Here is an 18,078-nt window from a genome sequence, read left to right as displayed (position 1 = left end):
AAGCTTACAAATTCATCACTATCTTCATACGTTAGATGGGAAGTAGTTTGACCCAACTTTAGCATAGAATTTTTTAGACAAGAAGGAATTAACATATGTTAGGAAGGCTATGTTTGTGTAAGCTGTTGTGCTATGTTGCTGACATTAATCTGCAGGAGTAGAGCTTTCAAAATGAGACATGGCAATATGCAAGTTATATTTGTTGAATATTCATTCATAATAGAAAAGCCTTCTAATGTTTCATTTATATTGTCATTTAAATCTAGTGCCACTTTAGATTAATTATAATCCAAATTATAGCTCTGTGCAGTACAAGAATTAATACAGAGTTTATCCAGATTAATACATTTGCATTGAAAATGTAATATGTCTCTGCCTTGGCTAAGGGGACCACTTTTTAATAAGGGAGTAAACATGAGGAAAGATGGAAATTAACCTTCATTATTGCAATTAAAATTATCCTTTCATTCTAGTCTCATTAGAAAGAATACTGTACTGGTAATTATAATTTATAATTATTTGGAGTTGAATAACATCTTCTGTTATATCCAAGTTTTATAGTATTCAAACTTTATTAAATACATTGACTCATTAATAATAACTCAGTACTTTGTTTTATTTTTTTTTAAGATTTGCTTTGAGTATATGTGCGTTATTGGATTTTTCTTACTTGTTATGAGTATAAACCGTTTACAGCCTTCTGTATTTTAGGGATTGAAAATTATTAAGAAGGCAGCATCTGCATTGAAATGAATTATGTCATTTTTTATATTAGCAATCTCATGCAAGTTAAATAATCCCATAACTGACAGATAATCATTTTTTTCATCTATTTGGCAGTGCTTATTTGTAATTAGACTTCATTTTTTAGTTAAAATGAATGAAAATGACATTTTTTTTTTGAGGATATTGTGTTGTCCTCAATAACACAAAATAAATTACGATCCTATTTTAAAATTTTCTGATCTAGGGTAATCAACAGAGTTTACTTCAAATAAAGTTGCAGGCATAAACTATAAGCAATCATAAAACTTAAAAGCTTCCTCAAATTAATTGACCCTTATTTAATAGGCATTTCCAGGATAATACAACTTAGAAAAAAGACCCCAGAGTTAATTTTCTATAATTTACCAGGGATGCCATAATATGAAACCTAAGATAGTATCCGTTTGAGTAAGAAAGGCATACACGCATAGAATGTAACATCCTTCATCTTTACAAATAATCCTGATGACTTGCCTCATCCTCCAGAGTCTGTTTTGTCATGTTACCACATCTCAATATTCTCTACTTCCCCTTACTATCAGTGCCATGCATTTTTGACATACCTAGCTAATGTTAGATGTTCTAGCTTTTATTTATAACTTCTTGGTAATTTCAAACAAAATGGTCTTTAGGAGGCTCCTGGCTTATATTAAGATTATGGTTTAAGTTAATTAGCCAGAAAAATTTTGAGGGTGACGCATAACTGTATTGAATACTATAGCCAACAGTTGTTGCAACGGCCATGTGATAGTGACCCTAAAACTTAACTCTTACTTTTTTGATACAGCATAGAACATCACTAAATTCAAAAGCAATTATATTTTTGATGAATATTAATAAGCATAAAAATAAAATAAATATATTCTTTATATACATGGTATTAATTATACATTATGCATACCAGTGTGTAGGCCTAGTAAAATGTTCCAGATCTTGAAATCAATACATTTTTTGATCCCTGACAGTCTCAATATGAGAATAAAATACACATTATATATGCTTATGGAAATGAGTCCATAGCTATACATTTAATAGATTTATAAGTTTCTGAAATATTTATTCTATTACTGATGATCCAAAGGGCCTGCAAGCAACTAAGTCATGGAAATTCTCTTTTAACTTGTGTGTGACAGTCTTTGATGGCACAGGGACCCGGATCGACTTATTGGTCATGTCCAATTCCATCATGTACGCAAAAGAATGATAAGGGGATATGACAGAGTATTATTCTCCTAAGGAAACATATTCTTACTTATTAGTGGGGGAACATTTAAAGAAACATCTCACAGGAGAAGACAATTGATAGACATTGGTTGATTTAAATGGCAATGATTTTATACAACTTGGTTTGACACTTTAAGCAGTAAGTTTTATTTGAAAATATAAAATATCATAGTTTTCTTAAATGTTTGTTTTTTAACACTTCTAAAACAATATTCCAAAGTATATTCAGCTTTGAGAAAGAAACTTATATTTTTTGATTCCAGACTTAATTATGACAAGGTAATAGGAATTATGACTTTCCTATTTTGACATATCTTTCAATATCAAATACTTGGGCATTTTTAAATAAGTGTAATGAAACTTTCCAGTCTTTCTTGGATTTAAGTTCATTCAAATTCAAATATCATAAATTATTTTTTCAAATATCTAGAAATAACCTAAATTTCTCCAACACATATATATATACATGAAGACAAATGTACCAACTCAAATAAATTCTAGTGCTTGTAAATCTAGAAATCAGTAGTATCAGTATAATCTGATGAAAACTTTGCATTAATTCTGTATCTACCATGAACCCCAAGAGAATAAAATTATTGTCATGATGTAATTTAAATTATATTTTAATTTTGATCTGCATGGAATCACTCTTGCTTTTATATTTCTTTCTGAATTTGAAATTTCTGAAATTACTTATAAGGTATAAAACATGCATCTCTATCCACAGTTGAAATAGAATATTTTTTTTTGTTTATTTTTGCTTTGCTTCCATAACATCCTTGACCTTATTTCTAAATTAAAACTGGGTTATTTTGCAATAAGGTGCAATTTGTTCATTTATATGAACCGTATGTGGATTGAAAAAAAATCAAGATAAATCTTCATGCACAGCATACAATCAGATTACGCCTGGACTATATATTTACGTGGGGTCTGATAGCAATCAATGGTTTAGCTTCATTGCATTTCAAGATGTATTTGCACCCAGTTGTCCAGTGATAGTGTCCTCACCCTGGAAATAATTTAGTTGCAAATTGACTGGAAGATGGTGAAAATTGAAAGTTAAAATTAGAAATACTCATAATAAACAGCAGAAAAAAGGTCAGATGATGCCATGCTATGATGAGATTGGAATGGCTGGTAAATGAGGTTTTGTGTTTGTCGTGAGATGTATGTGACATGCCTACCCAATGTCGCTGTAATATCTAGCCTTGCAGAGGAGATTATCGGGCAAATTGATGCTGGAAAGAATTTTCTGTTAGATTGGGAAATTAGAATTGCACTCTTTTCTTTGATGTGTATGAGGCTCCTACACATTACACTGCTGGTCTAGGCAAAATCTGAAATCACTTTTAACACCAAATATTTGGATTAACCTCATAAAACCATTGTCTTCTTGAGATTTGTACTAAATGTTATATGTACAGCCAACTGCTGAAATATCTACAGCAAAGAGTAAATCACTAATAGCAGCAGCAGATATATATGATTAATTTTACAATCCTTTCCGTTTTTAAATCCATTCATGACATAAAATTATTATTATTTGAGTTTCTGAATTATAACCAGTCAGTCCTTCTCAGAATGTTGAAATATTTTAAGTGTCAAAGAATTTTAGAAAAGAGATAGGTAATTAAATGTTAGTAGAAATAATGATTTTTTAAGTTAGTATTTGTGAAAGGGAGTAGATTTGCTTTAATGTGGTAAAGGCATTCTGAGACACCAGAGAGCATGTGTTATTGATGAATCTTTCCAGGCCACCTAGGGTTATCTAAACATGAAACAGGAGTACATTTTAAAATATATTTATAAAGTCCACTTAGTCAGTGGACAAAAAGAAGTGTTCTTATTGCCTTTTGAGATTAGCATTATTTAAAATGCTTGTCGGTTCTTTTTGTGATTCAGTGTGTTTAGAGTCGCAAATGTTTGAAAAACATAATTTTTCTCATTTCGAAATTGTGTTTTTAAATTGATTTGTTCTATTCTTTTTGGGAATCAGGGATAATCACACCAGAGAAGGAACTAAAAGTTAGTGTGGCAGGGGGTACCCAGCCACTCCTGCTGGCAAAAGAAGAGGATGTTGCAACAAAAAGGTCAAAACCTACAGAGGACAATAAATTCTGTCATGAACAGGTAAATACTTTTTTTCCCCTTTACTGTGTAAATCTTTATTTTTTATTGCTCCTGATAGTTTTAAAGCCCCAAATGGTTCCATGCTGTTGAAATGTATGTAGACATTGCAATTGGCAATGTAATTAACTCTTGGTATTACCTCTGATGTTCTAAAGTCATCAGAATACATTAACTATGTTGAAATAGCTAGAAGAGAAGATTTGGAATGGTCTCAGTACAAGAAATAATGAATGTCTGAGGTGATGGATATCCCATTTACCCTGATTTGATTATTACACATTGTAAGCATGTACAAAAATATCACATGTACCCCCAAAATACAACTACTATGTATCAAATAAGAAATGCATTAACTAATAGTGGCCATGTTTATTCAATATTTTCCAGTTCTATCAATGTCCTTATTGTAACTACAATAGTAGGGACCAAAGTCGTATCCAGATGCACGTCCTATCACAGCACTCGGTGCAGCCGGTCATCTGCTGTCCTCTCTGTCAGGACGTCCTCAGCAACAAAATGCATCTCCAACTGCATCTGACGCATTTGCACAGTGTGTCTCCAGATTGTGTGGAGAAGCTGCTTATGACAGTAAGGATACCAAATATTGATGCATGTGTGACATAATCTGTGTCAGGAATATCAATATAAAATCTGTAATTATTGGTTTATAGAAATGTATTTCTTCAGAGCTAATTAAAGCTCTGCTATTGCTCGTGTTATAGTAGTCACACTCAAGGCCCATTTGTGACCTCTTCTGCTTGGAAAAAAATATGGTACAAGGCATAGCTTAGTAAAGAACATTATTTTACAGTCTTCTTTTTATATCTATAATGTTCATCAAATAACCCCAGTGGGCACCTTGCATTTCAAACTTGCTTCATTATCATTATAAAAAAATAAACCTACAGAAACCTTTAAGCCATAATAATAATAATAGTAATAATAATAATACAACATTACCACAGCATTGATCTAAAGTGGGAAGGTGTGGCATTGATCTGTAACATCTGCAAAACATCCCTGCTTTGGCTAAGAAAAAACAAATGTAAGTGGGATATGCTACCAGCAAAAGAGAGATGTGATGGAATTTGTGATTTCTGGGGTACATTTAACATAAACCCCTTTGGTTTCCAAAGGTGCCTGTCCCTGATGTGATGATGCCAAACAGTATGCTACTGCCAGCAGCTGCCTCTGAGAAATCAGAGCGGGACACACCTGCAGCCATGACAGCTGAGGGGTCTGGGAAATATTCAGGTATGCCATCTTATCATCAAGAGTTGTGGACAATACGCTTAGGTGCTTTGCATTTGTGGTGGTGCCCATAGATTATTACTATCAAAAGATTTTCGTAAAGCATAGGGGAAAAATGTATGCCATTTCAAAAAGCCATATTTTACAAGGCATATTTTGTGTCTGGTTATCTGTAAGTGACCTCAGGGGACCCAAGTGTCAGACACCCAGGAAAATTCTGTGTGATCTAATTCATGAACACCAAGGGATGGCCCTTAGTATCACACTAATTGCAGCAAGCTCTAATGACCTTTGACTTGCTTTCTTCCCTTTTCTGTAATTTCTTGAGGCCAGGGGTGATTTCTTGTTTGCCTTTATATCCCCAGTACCCAGTCCAGTGCTTGCCACATAGTAGTTGCTCAGTAAACATTTCTTCAAACAATTAATTAAGCAGAAGCCTTTAGAGGCTACTATTTATAATATTAATTAATATTTAAGGAGTAGGTTTTCTTATTGTAAGAGAGATGTTTGTGCTTTTTCCTAATAGGTGAAAGTCCAATGGATGACAAAAGTATAGCAGGTCTCGAGGATTCAAAGGCTAATGTGGAAGTAAAGAATGAGGAGCAGAAACCAACTAAAGAACCCTTGGAAGTCTCAGAATGGAATAAAAATAGCAGTAAGGATGTGAAAATCCCCGACACAATGCAAGATCAATTAAATGAACAGCAAAAAAGGCAACCGCTCTCTGTTTCTGACCGTCATGTCTACAAGTATCGCTGTAACCATTGTAGCTTGGCTTTCAAAACTATGCAGAAGCTTCAGATACATTCCCAGTATCATGCAATTCGGGCTGCGACAATGTGTAACCTCTGCCAGCGCAGTTTCCGTACATTCCAGGCTTTAAAAAAACACTTGGAAGCAGGCCACCCCGAACTGAGTGAAGCTGAACTTCAACAGCTATATGCCTCCTTGCCCGTGAATGGAGAACTGTGGGCAGAGAGCGAAACTATGGCCCAGGATGACCATGGTCTAGAGCAGGAAATGGAGAGAGAGTATGAGGTGGACCACGAAGGGAAAGCAAGTCCTGTAGGAAGTGATAGTAGCTCTATTCCAGATGACATGGGCTCTGAACCAAAGCGGACCTTACCTTTTAGAAAAGGGCCCAATTTTACGATGGAAAAATTCCTTGATCCATCTCGTCCATATAAATGTACAGTGTGTAAAGAGTCATTCACCCAAAAGAACATTCTCTTGGTCCACTATAATTCAGTTTCTCACTTGCATAAGCTGAAAAAAGTTTTGCAGGAAGCCTCCAGTCCTGTCCCACAAGAAACCAACAGCAACACAGATAACAAACCCTACAAGTGCAGCATCTGCAATGTTGCATACAGCCAAAGCTCAACACTGGAAATCCACATGAGGTCTGTGCTCCACCAGACAAAGGCTAGGGCTGCAAAGCTGGAGCCCAGTGGTCATGTGGCTGGTGGGCACAGCATTGCAGCAAATGTCAACAGCCCTGGCCAGGGGATGTTAGATTCCATGAGTTTAGCAGCTGTAAACAGCAAAGATACCCATTTAGATGCCAAAGAATTAAATAAAAAGCAAACTCCTGATTTAATCTCTGCTCAACCTACACATCACCCACCACAGTCACCAGCACAAATTCAGATGCAACTACAGCACGAATTACAACAGCAAGCCGCATTCTTTCAGCCTCAGTTTCTAAACCCAGCCTTTTTGCCTCATTTTCCTATGACACCAGAAGCACTGCTGCAGTTTCAGCAGCCTCAGTTTCTCTTTCCATTTTACATACCTGGGACGGAGTTCAGCTTGGGGCCAGATTTGGGCTTGCCAGGCTCTGCCACATTTGGGATGCCTGGCATGACAGGAATGGCTGGCTCCTTGCTTGAAGACCTGAAGCAGCAGATTCAAACCCAACATCACGTTGGTCAAACTCAACTCCAGATACTACAGCAACAAGCACAACAATACCAAGCCACACAGCCCCAGCTGCAGCCTCAAAAACAACAGCAGCAGCCACCACCTCCACAGCAGCAGCAGCAACAGCAGGCGAGCAAATTACTGAAACAAGAGCAAAGTAACATAGTGAGTGCAGACTGCCAAATCATGAAGGACGTGCCGTCTTATAAGGAGGCGGAAGATATTTCTGAAAAGCCAGAAAAACCAAAGCAGGAATTTATAAATGAAAGTGAAGGACTCAAAGAAGGCAAAGACACAAAGAAGCAAAAATCCTTGGAACCATCCATCCCACCACCCCGAATAGCTTCAGGGGCCAGAGGAAATGCTGCCAAAGCGTTATTGGAAAACTTTGGTTTTGAACTGGTCATTCAGTATAACGAAAACAGGCAGAAGGTACAGAAGAAGGGCAAAAGTGGTGAAGGTGAAAACACTGACAAACTAGAATGTGGAACATGTGGTAAATTGTTTTCCAATGTTCTTATTTTAAAGAGTCACCAAGAACATGTACATGGGCAATTTTTTCCATATGGAGCGCTAGAAAAATTTGCTCGTCAATACAGGGAGGCCTATGACAAGCTTTATCCAATTTCTCCATCTTCTCCAGAAACGCCGCCCCCGCCACCTCCTCCTCCTCCCTTGCCTCCGGCTCCTCCACAGCCTTCTTCTATGGGTCCTGTAAAGATCCCCAACACGGTTTCTACTCCTCTGCAAGCTCCGCCACCCACTCCTCCCCCACCACCACCACCACCTCCTCCTCCTCCTCCTCCTCCTCCCCCACCTCCTCCACCTTCTGCTCCTCCACAGGTCCAACTGCCGGTTTCTCTGGACCTGCCGCTCTTTCCTTCCATTATGATGCAACCTGTGCAACACCCTGCGCTTCCTCCCCAGCTTGCCCTGCAGCTGCCACAGATGGACGCACTCTCTGCAGACCTCACCCAACTTTGCCAGCAGCAGCTCGGATTAGATCCCAACTTCTTAAGACATTCTCAGTTCAAACGCCCACGGACAAGAATTACAGATGATCAGCTAAAAATCCTGAGGGCTTATTTTGACATTAATAATTCTCCAAGTGAAGAACAGATCCAGGAAATGGCAGAGAAATCTGGCCTCTCCCAAAAAGTTATCAAACACTGGTTTCGAAATACGCTTTTTAAGGAACGACAGAGAAATAAAGATTCACCATACAACTTCAGTAACCCTCCTATAACGGTTTTAGAAGATATCAGAATTGATCCACAGCCCACCTCTTTAGAACATTACAAATCTGATGCATCATTCAGTAAAAGGTCTTCTAGAACGAGATTTACTGACTACCAGCTTAGGGTTCTGCAAGACTTTTTTGACACAAACGCTTACCCAAAAGATGATGAAATAGAACAACTCTCCACTGTTCTCAATCTGCCTACCCGGGTTATTGTTGTATGGTTCCAGAATGCTCGTCAGAAAGCACGAAAGAGTTATGAGAATCAAGCAGAAACAAAAGATAATGAAAAAAGAGAACTCACTAATGAACGGTACATTCGAACAAGCAACATGCAGTACCAGTGTAAAAAGTGCAATGTAGTTTTCCCCAGGATCTTTGACTTGATTACGCATCAGAAAAAGCAGTGTTACAAGGATGAAGATGATGATGCCCAAGATGAAAGCCAAACAGAAGACTCCATGGATGCCACTGATCAAGTGGTATACAAGCATTGCACAGTGTCTGGCCAAACGGATGCAGCCAAAAACGCTGCTGCCCCTGCAGCAAGTTCTGGCTCTGGGACCAGCACCCCCCTGATTCCATCACCCAAACCAGAACCTGAGAAGACTTCTCCAAAACCTGAATATCCCGCAGAAAAGCCAAAGCAGAGTGACCCCTCTCCCCCTTCTCAAGGCACCAAACCAGCCCTGCCATTAGCATCGACTTCCTCGGACCCACCACAGGCATCCACAGCCCAGCCACAGCCACAGCCACAGCCACCAAAACAACCCCAACTTATCGGAAGACCTCCCTCGGCCTCTCAAACACCGGTCCCTTCCAGTCCACTGCAAATTTCCATGACGTCTCTCCAGAACAGTCTACCTCCACAGTTACTACAATACCAATGTGATCAGTGTACAGTTGCCTTCCCAACTCTGGAACTCTGGCAGGAACACCAGCACATGCACTTCCTTGCTGCTCAAAACCAATTCCTTCACTCTCCGTTCTTGGAAAGGCCCATGGACATGCCCTACATGATATTTGACCCCAACAATCCGCTGATGACTGGACAACTGCTAGGCAGTTCCCTCACTCAAATGCCCCCTCAGGCCAGTTCCTCCCACACCACAGCCCCCACAACGGTTGCTGCTTCCCTAAAAAGGAAACTAGACGATAAAGAAGATAATAATTGCAGTGAAAAAGAAGGAGGGAATAGCGGTGAAGACCAACACCGAGATAAACGCTTGAGAACCACGATCACCCCGGAACAGCTGGAAATACTCTATGAAAAATACTTGCTGGATTCCAATCCTACCAGAAAAATGCTTGATCATATTGCCCGCGAAGTCGGGCTGAAAAAAAGGGTCGTGCAAGTCTGGTTCCAGAATACACGAGCGCGGGAGAGGAAAGGCCAGTTCCGGGCGGTGGGTCCAGCACAGTCTCATAAACGGTGTCCGTTTTGCCGAGCCCTGTTTAAAGCAAAGTCGGCCTTAGAAAGCCACATTCGCTCTCGGCACTGGAATGAAGGAAAGCAGGCAGGTTACAGCTTGCCACCAAGCCCTTTAATATCCACCGAAGATGGGGGAGAAAGCCCACAGAAATACATCTATTTTGATTACCCATCTTTGCCATTAACTAAAATTGATCTATCAAGTGAGAATGAATTGGCTTCTACAGTGTCAACACCTGTTAGTAAAACAGCAGAGCTGTCGCCGAAGAATCTTTTAAGCCCTTCTTCTTTTAAAGCAGAGTGTTCTGAGGATGTAGAGAATTTAAATGCCCCTCCTGCTGAGGCTGGGTATGATCAAAATAAAACCGATTTTGATGAGACTTCATCGATTAATACGGCAATCAGTGACGCCACCACCGGAGACGAGGGAAACACTGAAATGGAAAGCACCACAGGAAGTTCCGGAGATGTGAAACCGGCTTTGTCTCCCAAAGAGCCAAAAACTCTGGATACTCTGCCAAAACCCGCAACCACACCTACCACGGAGGTCTGCGATGACAAATTTCTCTTTTCTCTCACAAGCCCATCCATCCATTTCAATGACAAAGATGGCGACCACGACCAAAGCTTTTACATCACAGATGACCCGGATGACAACGCCGACCGCAGCGAAACGTCCAGCATAGCGGACCCGAGCTCCCCAAATCCATTCGGATCCAGCAATCCCTTTAAATCCAAAAGTAATGATCGGCCGGGTCACAAGCGTTTTCGAACTCAAATGAGCAATCTTCAACTCAAGGTTCTCAAGGCTTGCTTTAGTGACTACCGAACTCCAACCATGCAAGAATGTGAAATGTTAGGGAATGAGATTGGTCTGCCCAAACGCGTGGTCCAGGTGTGGTTCCAAAATGCAAGGGCAAAGGAAAAGAAATTTAAAATTAACATAGGGAAGCCTTTCATGATCAATCAAGGCGGAACGGAAGGCACCAAACCAGAGTGTACCCTCTGCGGGGTGAAGTACTCTGCCCGCTTGTCCATCAGAGATCACATTTTCTCCAAACAGCACATTTCAAAAGTGAGGGAGACCGTTGGCAGTCAGCTCGATCGGGAGAAAGATTACTTGGCTCCGACCACGGTTCGGCAGCTGATGGCACAGCAAGAACTTGATCGTATAAAGAAAGCTTCAGACGTGCTGGGCTTGACGGTACAGCAGCCAGGCATGATGGACAGCAGTTCTCTCCACGGCATCAGCCTGCCAGCAGCCTACCCCGGACTCCCCGGCCTTCCTCCAGTCCTTCTCCCCGGAATGAACGGTCCATCCTCCTTGCCGGGATTTCCACAAAATTCAAACAGTAAGTCATTTAAAGGAGACTCAGTCTAGTTAATTAAGTAGCATCAGGTAGACAGTCACATGTAACCAAGAACGGGGTGCCTTTGGATTTCTTTTAATTTCAGCTAGTGAAATCAATACATTATTTAAAGTATATATTATATTGGCTATAGGTAATTACCAGGAAGTAGGTCAACCTGAAACACACACAGAAAAATAAAGACTAGGTAGATCACAGCAGATTCTCAGATATATATTAATTATTTGTATCATTACAGCTCTATGTCATAGAAATATTTTATTTTTATACTAATTTCAATCTTGATTTCAGATGGCATTCCAGCACTCACATGTGGCTTAGTATTTGGTACACATATTAAGAAAAATGAAACATTAAGTAATACATTTATTGGTATCTTAATTTATGTTCTTTCCAAGGGATGGGGTGGTGGTGTTTTTGTTTGTCCCCCCGCCGCCACCCTGTGACACCCAGAGTTCAAAAGTTGAGTCCTTCAGCCACAGGTATTCACCCACATGGTTCCTGGCAGATTAATAGGACTTATGTTTGAAGTTCAACAACTAAAAATATGACTTCTGTGATAGTACAGAATTTAGCATTGCTATACAATTTTGAGTTTTGTAACATCCATTGCTACTTGTTATTTAAATAAATTCAGCAACCTTAGAAATACATTAATATTACTTCATGCCTTTATTCCCTCACCCCTAGCCCCAGCTAAAGTTTCTACTTAAGGCATAACAAATTTGTAAAGCTGTTTGAGGCAACCTCAGATGCTGAATCTAATTGTGTGTTCATCAAAAGATACGCAGTTTGCACAGTTTAGATTTTGTGAATAAGTATAGGTATTCAATTATATTATGTTAAAGAAATGGAATATAATGTGCTAGCCAATCATGTAGCCAAAAATATAACAAAAGTTATATATCACCCAAAATAGGAAAACATGGTTCTTTTATAATTTAAGTAAGTTTTGTTTTCTAAATTATCAATGATTTTTTTCTTTTTAAAAGGAAAATTTAACATGTTAAAGGGACATCTAGAATTCACTAATTATATGTATATATATCTACATTTACAAAAAATAAGGAAAGCTTTTTTCATTTTTACAAGTTGAATTTTTACATAAATTTCAAACTTTTCAATTCCATGATTTTCTTACAAAAAACAAAATTGCCACTGTGATCTTAAGTTATTCCTATTTTAACTTTTAGTTTGGGAGGTGTGAAAACAATGACATCCTATGGCCCCTCAACCACCGCTAGCTTATCTGGTTTTCTGTTCTGAGTCAGCTAGTTTTTGAGAGAAGCAGAATGGAACTATACATATAAAGAATATCACCAAGAAAATGTCTGCCATGTCCCTTCCTTGAACTGTCATACCAACTTCCCTCACCCCAAAGGTACTTTGGGCTTCATTATCTAGACAATTTTGGAGCCTTAAATATTAGAGCTGTAATTAAGTGTTTTGGTTGTACATTTTATTTAAGTAAAATACAAGTGTTTGAAGAATAATGCAATGACAGATTTTTTTTTTTTTTGCGTATGGTATGAGTCTTGTTATTTTCTGGTCCCATTTTATATACCACTGATTATTGACTCAGAAAAATATCTTATATGGAAAGATTTCTGTGATCAGTTATGTAAAATAGAAGAGTTTTGATATCTTTACATGGGCTGAAAACAGTTGAAATATCTGTACCTTTAATCTACAAGTCTACTTTGATTGATGATGACTGTGTTGTCATCCCAATAAGTGGTGGTCAAAGCACCTTGTTTTTTCTCCAGTGAGTCTGAAGGCCTTTGTTAGGACAGTGGTCCTTCTGCCAACTGCCCTTTGGTCAGTCATTCTGATATGGGCACCCAGAGGGCCTAGGTGAAAGAAAGTGAGAAAGGAGGAAAAGAGATGTTTATGAAATATTTAAATAGACTAACATTTTCCTCATTCTATTCACCATAAATTATATCCTCTCCCAAAAATACAGGCCCTATTTGTAATAGCATTAGTGAGAAGATGTTGGAGGCAGTCACACCACCCACGGCTAGGAGTATCTTTAAACACACAAGATACCCAGGAACTCACATCTGTTATATCTGCTGCTTTATTAAATCGTGGACTGAAACAGGCTGGGGAGTGTTATAAAGAGAAAAGCTCCATGAACATTGCTACCTACTGAAATTTTCAATTTCTCTCAACTTAGTCCTTTGTGAGAGATTTTAAACATTAACACAGCAGAATTACCAGTGGGGCCCCACCTGAGCGCCTGAGTTCCTGCACTTTCAGTTCATGTCTTTATTAGGTTAATTTACTTATGGTGGGTAGTGCTGACTATTTCAACCAGCTCAGTAGAGCTGTGGTTCTCTATTTTCCCATGATCATTTTCTACTATATTATCTGTCACCAAACAATTATCTTCTTTGCTTAATGGGAGAGATAAACATACCAGTTAAGGCAAAATCAAAAGAACATTATAAGTAAAATATTTCTGCGTTTCTTACAAGCCCTGGGCTCTTGCTACAATTTGTTATCAATATGAACATCTTTGAGAATATGACAAGTTCCCCTTGGCTCCTTTTTAATAAGATTTAGTTATGGAAAAGCCTTCAATTTAAGGATGTCCCATCCCTTTGAAAGTAGGTTCCAAGATTTTGATTAGAAGGAAATCACTAAAAATCGCTTCAGTGAATGTAAGATGAACATAAGAGTTTATTCAAAGGCTACGCCCCAAAATTAGCTTAATTGCAGTGTAAAAACGTTCAGTTTTAGTATTTATCAACTTCTGAATTTCCTGGTTTAAACATACACTTTATTTTATTTTGGGAGGTAGAATTGTTTTTCTGGTTGGATATCGGTTTTAATGCTCACAAAACTTTCTTATCTTCCAAGAAATCTGCAAATTTTTTATTCCTTCAAAATTACTAAGAAGGCCCTTTCAAGGGTAATATTCATCATGTATGCCTGCTTCCTAAACAGTGGCCAGCCCTGTGTTCAGTATCACTACCTACTATTGCTTTGCTCACTTTTTAATAAGATGAATTATTTTTTTCTTTAATTTTTGTTCACATCCTAGTTTTTGTATCATGATCATTCGTAAAAAAGGGAAAATGGCCGTAGAATATCAATGTATGTTTATATACCTGGAAAAATTAGAAAACTTTAAATTTATATTTTATCCTTTAGAGTGTTAGCTGGCTTTGGGATTACACTCAAAGTGAATAAAAAAATTATTTGCTTTTCTATTTTTAACTTATTTACTTTATCATTTTAAGCAGTGTCTGATTTTAAATGTTCCATTAGTGTTTGGAAATACTGCCTAAGCTGATTTCCTTAAATGGAACTTTAGAACATGCCTTTTGCATTTTTCTCATACTTTAATGTAATTTACTAGCACATTTGGGGTAAATCTAGATAAGAGTAAGTCCTTAATAATTTTAGCACAATTGTCTTTGGCCCCATGTACATAATTATTTTCATTTCCAACCTCAAATATAAACTTGAGGGACCTCAGTCAAAGAAACTTGGAGAAAATGAACTACATATGAGTGCGTTAAGAAGCAGGCATTTTCTTCTGAAAGTATTACTATCAGGACTAGGTAGCTATTTCAGAGAAAGAAAACCCAACAAAATGATGGTAGTATGAGATTATTTACAGAAACATTTTTAATTCTATGTGAAATTTCTGAGAACTGCAGTAGGAGTTGGGAAATGGGAAAGAATGTGTATTTAACAGTATAACTAGAAAAAAGATAAAATTTGACACGCATTTAATTGTAAATTACCACCACTTTCTCTACATCTCTATTGCTGTTCAGCTTTTCTCCTCTATTTCTGGTTTTCTGGCTACTGATATTTTTACTGCAAATTCTTATAGGCTTATTTATTTTACTAGTAAGCCAAATGCACATAGCTTATTATTCTTAATCTACATCTCTTTTCCCAAAATTTTTAGAGTAGCTCATTATTTAACTCAGCTTTTTGCCTCAAGATGTTGAATTTTTTTTAAAATTCCTGATAATCTTTGATTTAGGGTTATTTGGGATTCCTATTGCAGTCTTCTAAAAATCTTTATTACTTCATTATGTAACCCTAGATAAAAACATGTAGACCCTTCATGATGGGAAAACCTAAGTCAACAACTATTGCTCCATCTTGCTTTCTAACCACAATTGCTATTTTTTCATGTCTCTGTTCCTTAAAATTCATCTTGTCTTAAATTTTCATGTCAGAGATAGGTAAGCCAGTAATTTCCTCAGATTTAGGGGGAAAATTATGTGAAAGAGGGTAAAATTATTTATGAGGAAGTTGTACTGTTATGAGATCTAGAACTAAGGTTGGTTTTGTGAGTAGGCAAAGGAAGCTGGCTACCATTGTAATATTTTAGCAATGCAAGTAAAGCCTCCTCCACCTGAATCACTCAGGCCTGAAATTTTATAATTAGATACTAGTTCCTCTAACTGTCGAATGGAAAATAGCATATACTGTGGTGAAATCAGAATATCATAGCAGGAAGAAACCTAAAAAATTATTGAATCTAGTATATATTGAACCTTTTTCGTACTACTTTATTCATTTCTTCAGTTCTTTCTTGCCAACAAATTTTTATAAACAGGCAAGTGGAAAGGCAATCCCAGACATAGAATTGTAGGAATAAAGGCAAGGGAGTTATGCTTGTGGGCTCCCAAAGGCATATCTATTACTTCACAGTTTTCCCTAGGGCTAGGTCTAAGTCCCAGGAATCTAGACATCTATTACTAAAATTGGATTAAAGATCAGAGAGTTTATTCATTCATTCCTATCGTATACCAGTAAAGCTTGGGCCATTTTTATTTAAATTTCTTTTTAATGTGTGAGCCATTCTTCAGTAAAATGTGTGTACTTGCTGTCAGTTTTTTTCTGGAAATATAATGTTATTTTCCAGGATTTTCTTTTCTTTTTGCATCTTAAATATTTGAATTATTTAAACCCTGAAATTGATTCAGTTAAACCAGAAGATAAATTGGAGTGACAGCTGTAAAATTTAGTCTCCTCTAGCTCATCTGCCATTGAGTCATAACACTCCTAGGACTCAGTTTCCTTATTTAAAAATGGAATGTTTAGCAGCAGTTCCCCATTGCCATTAAGGATGTTGGGAGATTGTTTTCTAACATCATATAAACTCCTTAGAGACTATCACTATTACAACTGTAGAAGTTATATCAAAGTAGGTCAGAGAAGAGTTGAGTGTAGCAAAGTTAAAAAGAGGAGCAGCCAATAATACCCTAAGTTAATTGAGGGTAATGTGATAAGGATAAGGGTCAAGGAAGGAGTGATGTTGACTTCACAGTATCTTGAATGCTAAGCTTTCTCGGTTGGGTAAAGATCAATTAAGAAAGTACGGAGGTTTTTATTTTTATTTTTTATTTTTTTTTAATTTCTTAGCTAAAGAAAAAGAAGCATGCAGTTTTTCTGTCTCTCCTTTTTTTTTTTTTAACACTCACATGTTGCATTTAGCATGGAGGTAAGACTATGACCAATATTAACAAGATGGCTCTATGAAGTCTCATGATCATTCCCTCTAGAGCTGTGCATTGATAATTAAACTTTATTCACCTTCTCCTGGTTAATTCTTCCTTCTGCCCACCAGACCTCCATCACAGTCCTTGTCATGATCATTTGGTAGTGAGCCTTCCCTTGTTCAAGAATGAATTACTGTCAGCCAGCCATTAGACTTCTGGTCTGTTCCTTTTGCAGTCAACTTTACTTGCCTCTAAAAACATCTTCAAAAAAGGCACAGGCTTTTACAAGTCCCTTTTCTATCCTGAGCTGTCCTTCAGTTTCCCAGCCAACTATCTAGCTCATAAAAATGGCTGTGTAGTAGGTTATTATCAGCCACTATATTACATTGGGTACTTGAAACAAAGCAAAGATCTTTTACATTCCTATAGGAGTTATGCTGTACCCACAGGTTTCTGCCTATTGATCATTTAGTTTCCCATCTCTAATGAAGTGAGAATCATGTTTGCATACTACAAGCAAACCTGGAAGAAGCATGTTTTGGGGGTGGTAAAGTTGACTGTTAATATATGCAGTTCCTGTCAAGTACCCTGTTAGGCAAGTTGTCAGGATGGTAACAAACAACTTAACCTACACTCCTAAAAATGAAATCATGGCTAACCTTGTTCAGTCCTAGTAATGAATGGCTCTGACTTCGCTGCTGTTTGTTTTTTGGTGTCTTCAGTGGTCGTTTACTATCGCTATTTAATTAGCTTATCACCTTCTTTATTCAATGTAAGTGTATTTTTCTACTGGAACATAGGCAGATGGATTTCATTTTATTTGATAGCTAATTACTTTTAGTGAACGTGGTAATTATCAAACTGCTCAAGTGAAGGACGGAGAGAGTCTGCCTTCCCAGAGGTATAGTAAAAATTGCTTAAAATAAATAACAGAATGGGGATCTTGTAAGGTGTATCAATTGGAAGGAACCTCTATAGTTCACGATGATGTTTTTTGTTATTCATCTTCCATAACATGAGAGCCTGTTTTCTGAGTAAAATGTTGCTAAAATATGCAGCTTACATTCTTAGAGTTATTGGTGGGGGTTAAAACTAATATAAGAAATATTATAAACACAGGAAAGCCCCATGTTGAAGTTCTAGGTGGTGATCATGAATTTCCTATTGTGTATAATACATCTTTTCTGATATAGCAATGTCCTTAGTGAGTTCTATTTAGGTGTTAAGCATACAGCCTTCCGATGTTGTTCTGTACATTGACAGTGGCCG

The 18,078-nt window shown here is 37.6% G+C and overlaps 1 protein-coding gene and 1 long non-coding RNA gene across 8 annotated transcripts in view; one reads left to right on the top strand and one right to left on the bottom strand.

Annotated features, from left to right (window-relative positions):
• Positions 1–18,078, top strand: part of ZFHX4 (zinc finger homeobox 4) — a 187,847-nt gene that overhangs the window by 165,563 nt on the left and 4,206 nt on the right. For all 7 annotated transcript variants that reach the window (XM_019032824.4, XM_055348184.2, XM_055348182.2 and 4 more), the window contains 4 exons: positions 3,989–4,122; positions 4,510–4,710; positions 5,259–5,376; positions 5,900–11,317. In XM_019032824.4, the coding sequence (XP_018888369.4) occupies positions 3,989–4,122; positions 4,510–4,710; positions 5,259–5,376; positions 5,900–11,317 (5,871 nt within the window). The remainder of the gene's footprint in view (positions 1–3,988; positions 4,123–4,509; positions 4,711–5,258; positions 5,377–5,899; positions 11,318–18,078) is intronic.
• On the bottom strand, positions 10,269–13,196 carry LOC129523995 (uncharacterized). Its single transcript, XR_008667648.2, has 2 exons — positions 13,016–13,196; positions 10,269–11,492 (listed from the first exon to the last, which is right to left on the bottom strand). It is a non-coding gene; the product is annotated as an uncharacterized lncRNA (long non-coding RNA).

This window comes from Gorilla gorilla, chromosome 7 (assembly GCF_029281585.2).
Source record: "Gorilla gorilla gorilla isolate KB3781 chromosome 7, NHGRI_mGorGor1-v2.1_pri, whole genome shotgun sequence".
NCBI lineage: Eukaryota > Metazoa > Chordata > Mammalia > Primates > Hominidae > Gorilla > Gorilla gorilla.
This window is presented reverse-complemented; position numbering and strand designations above follow the sequence as displayed.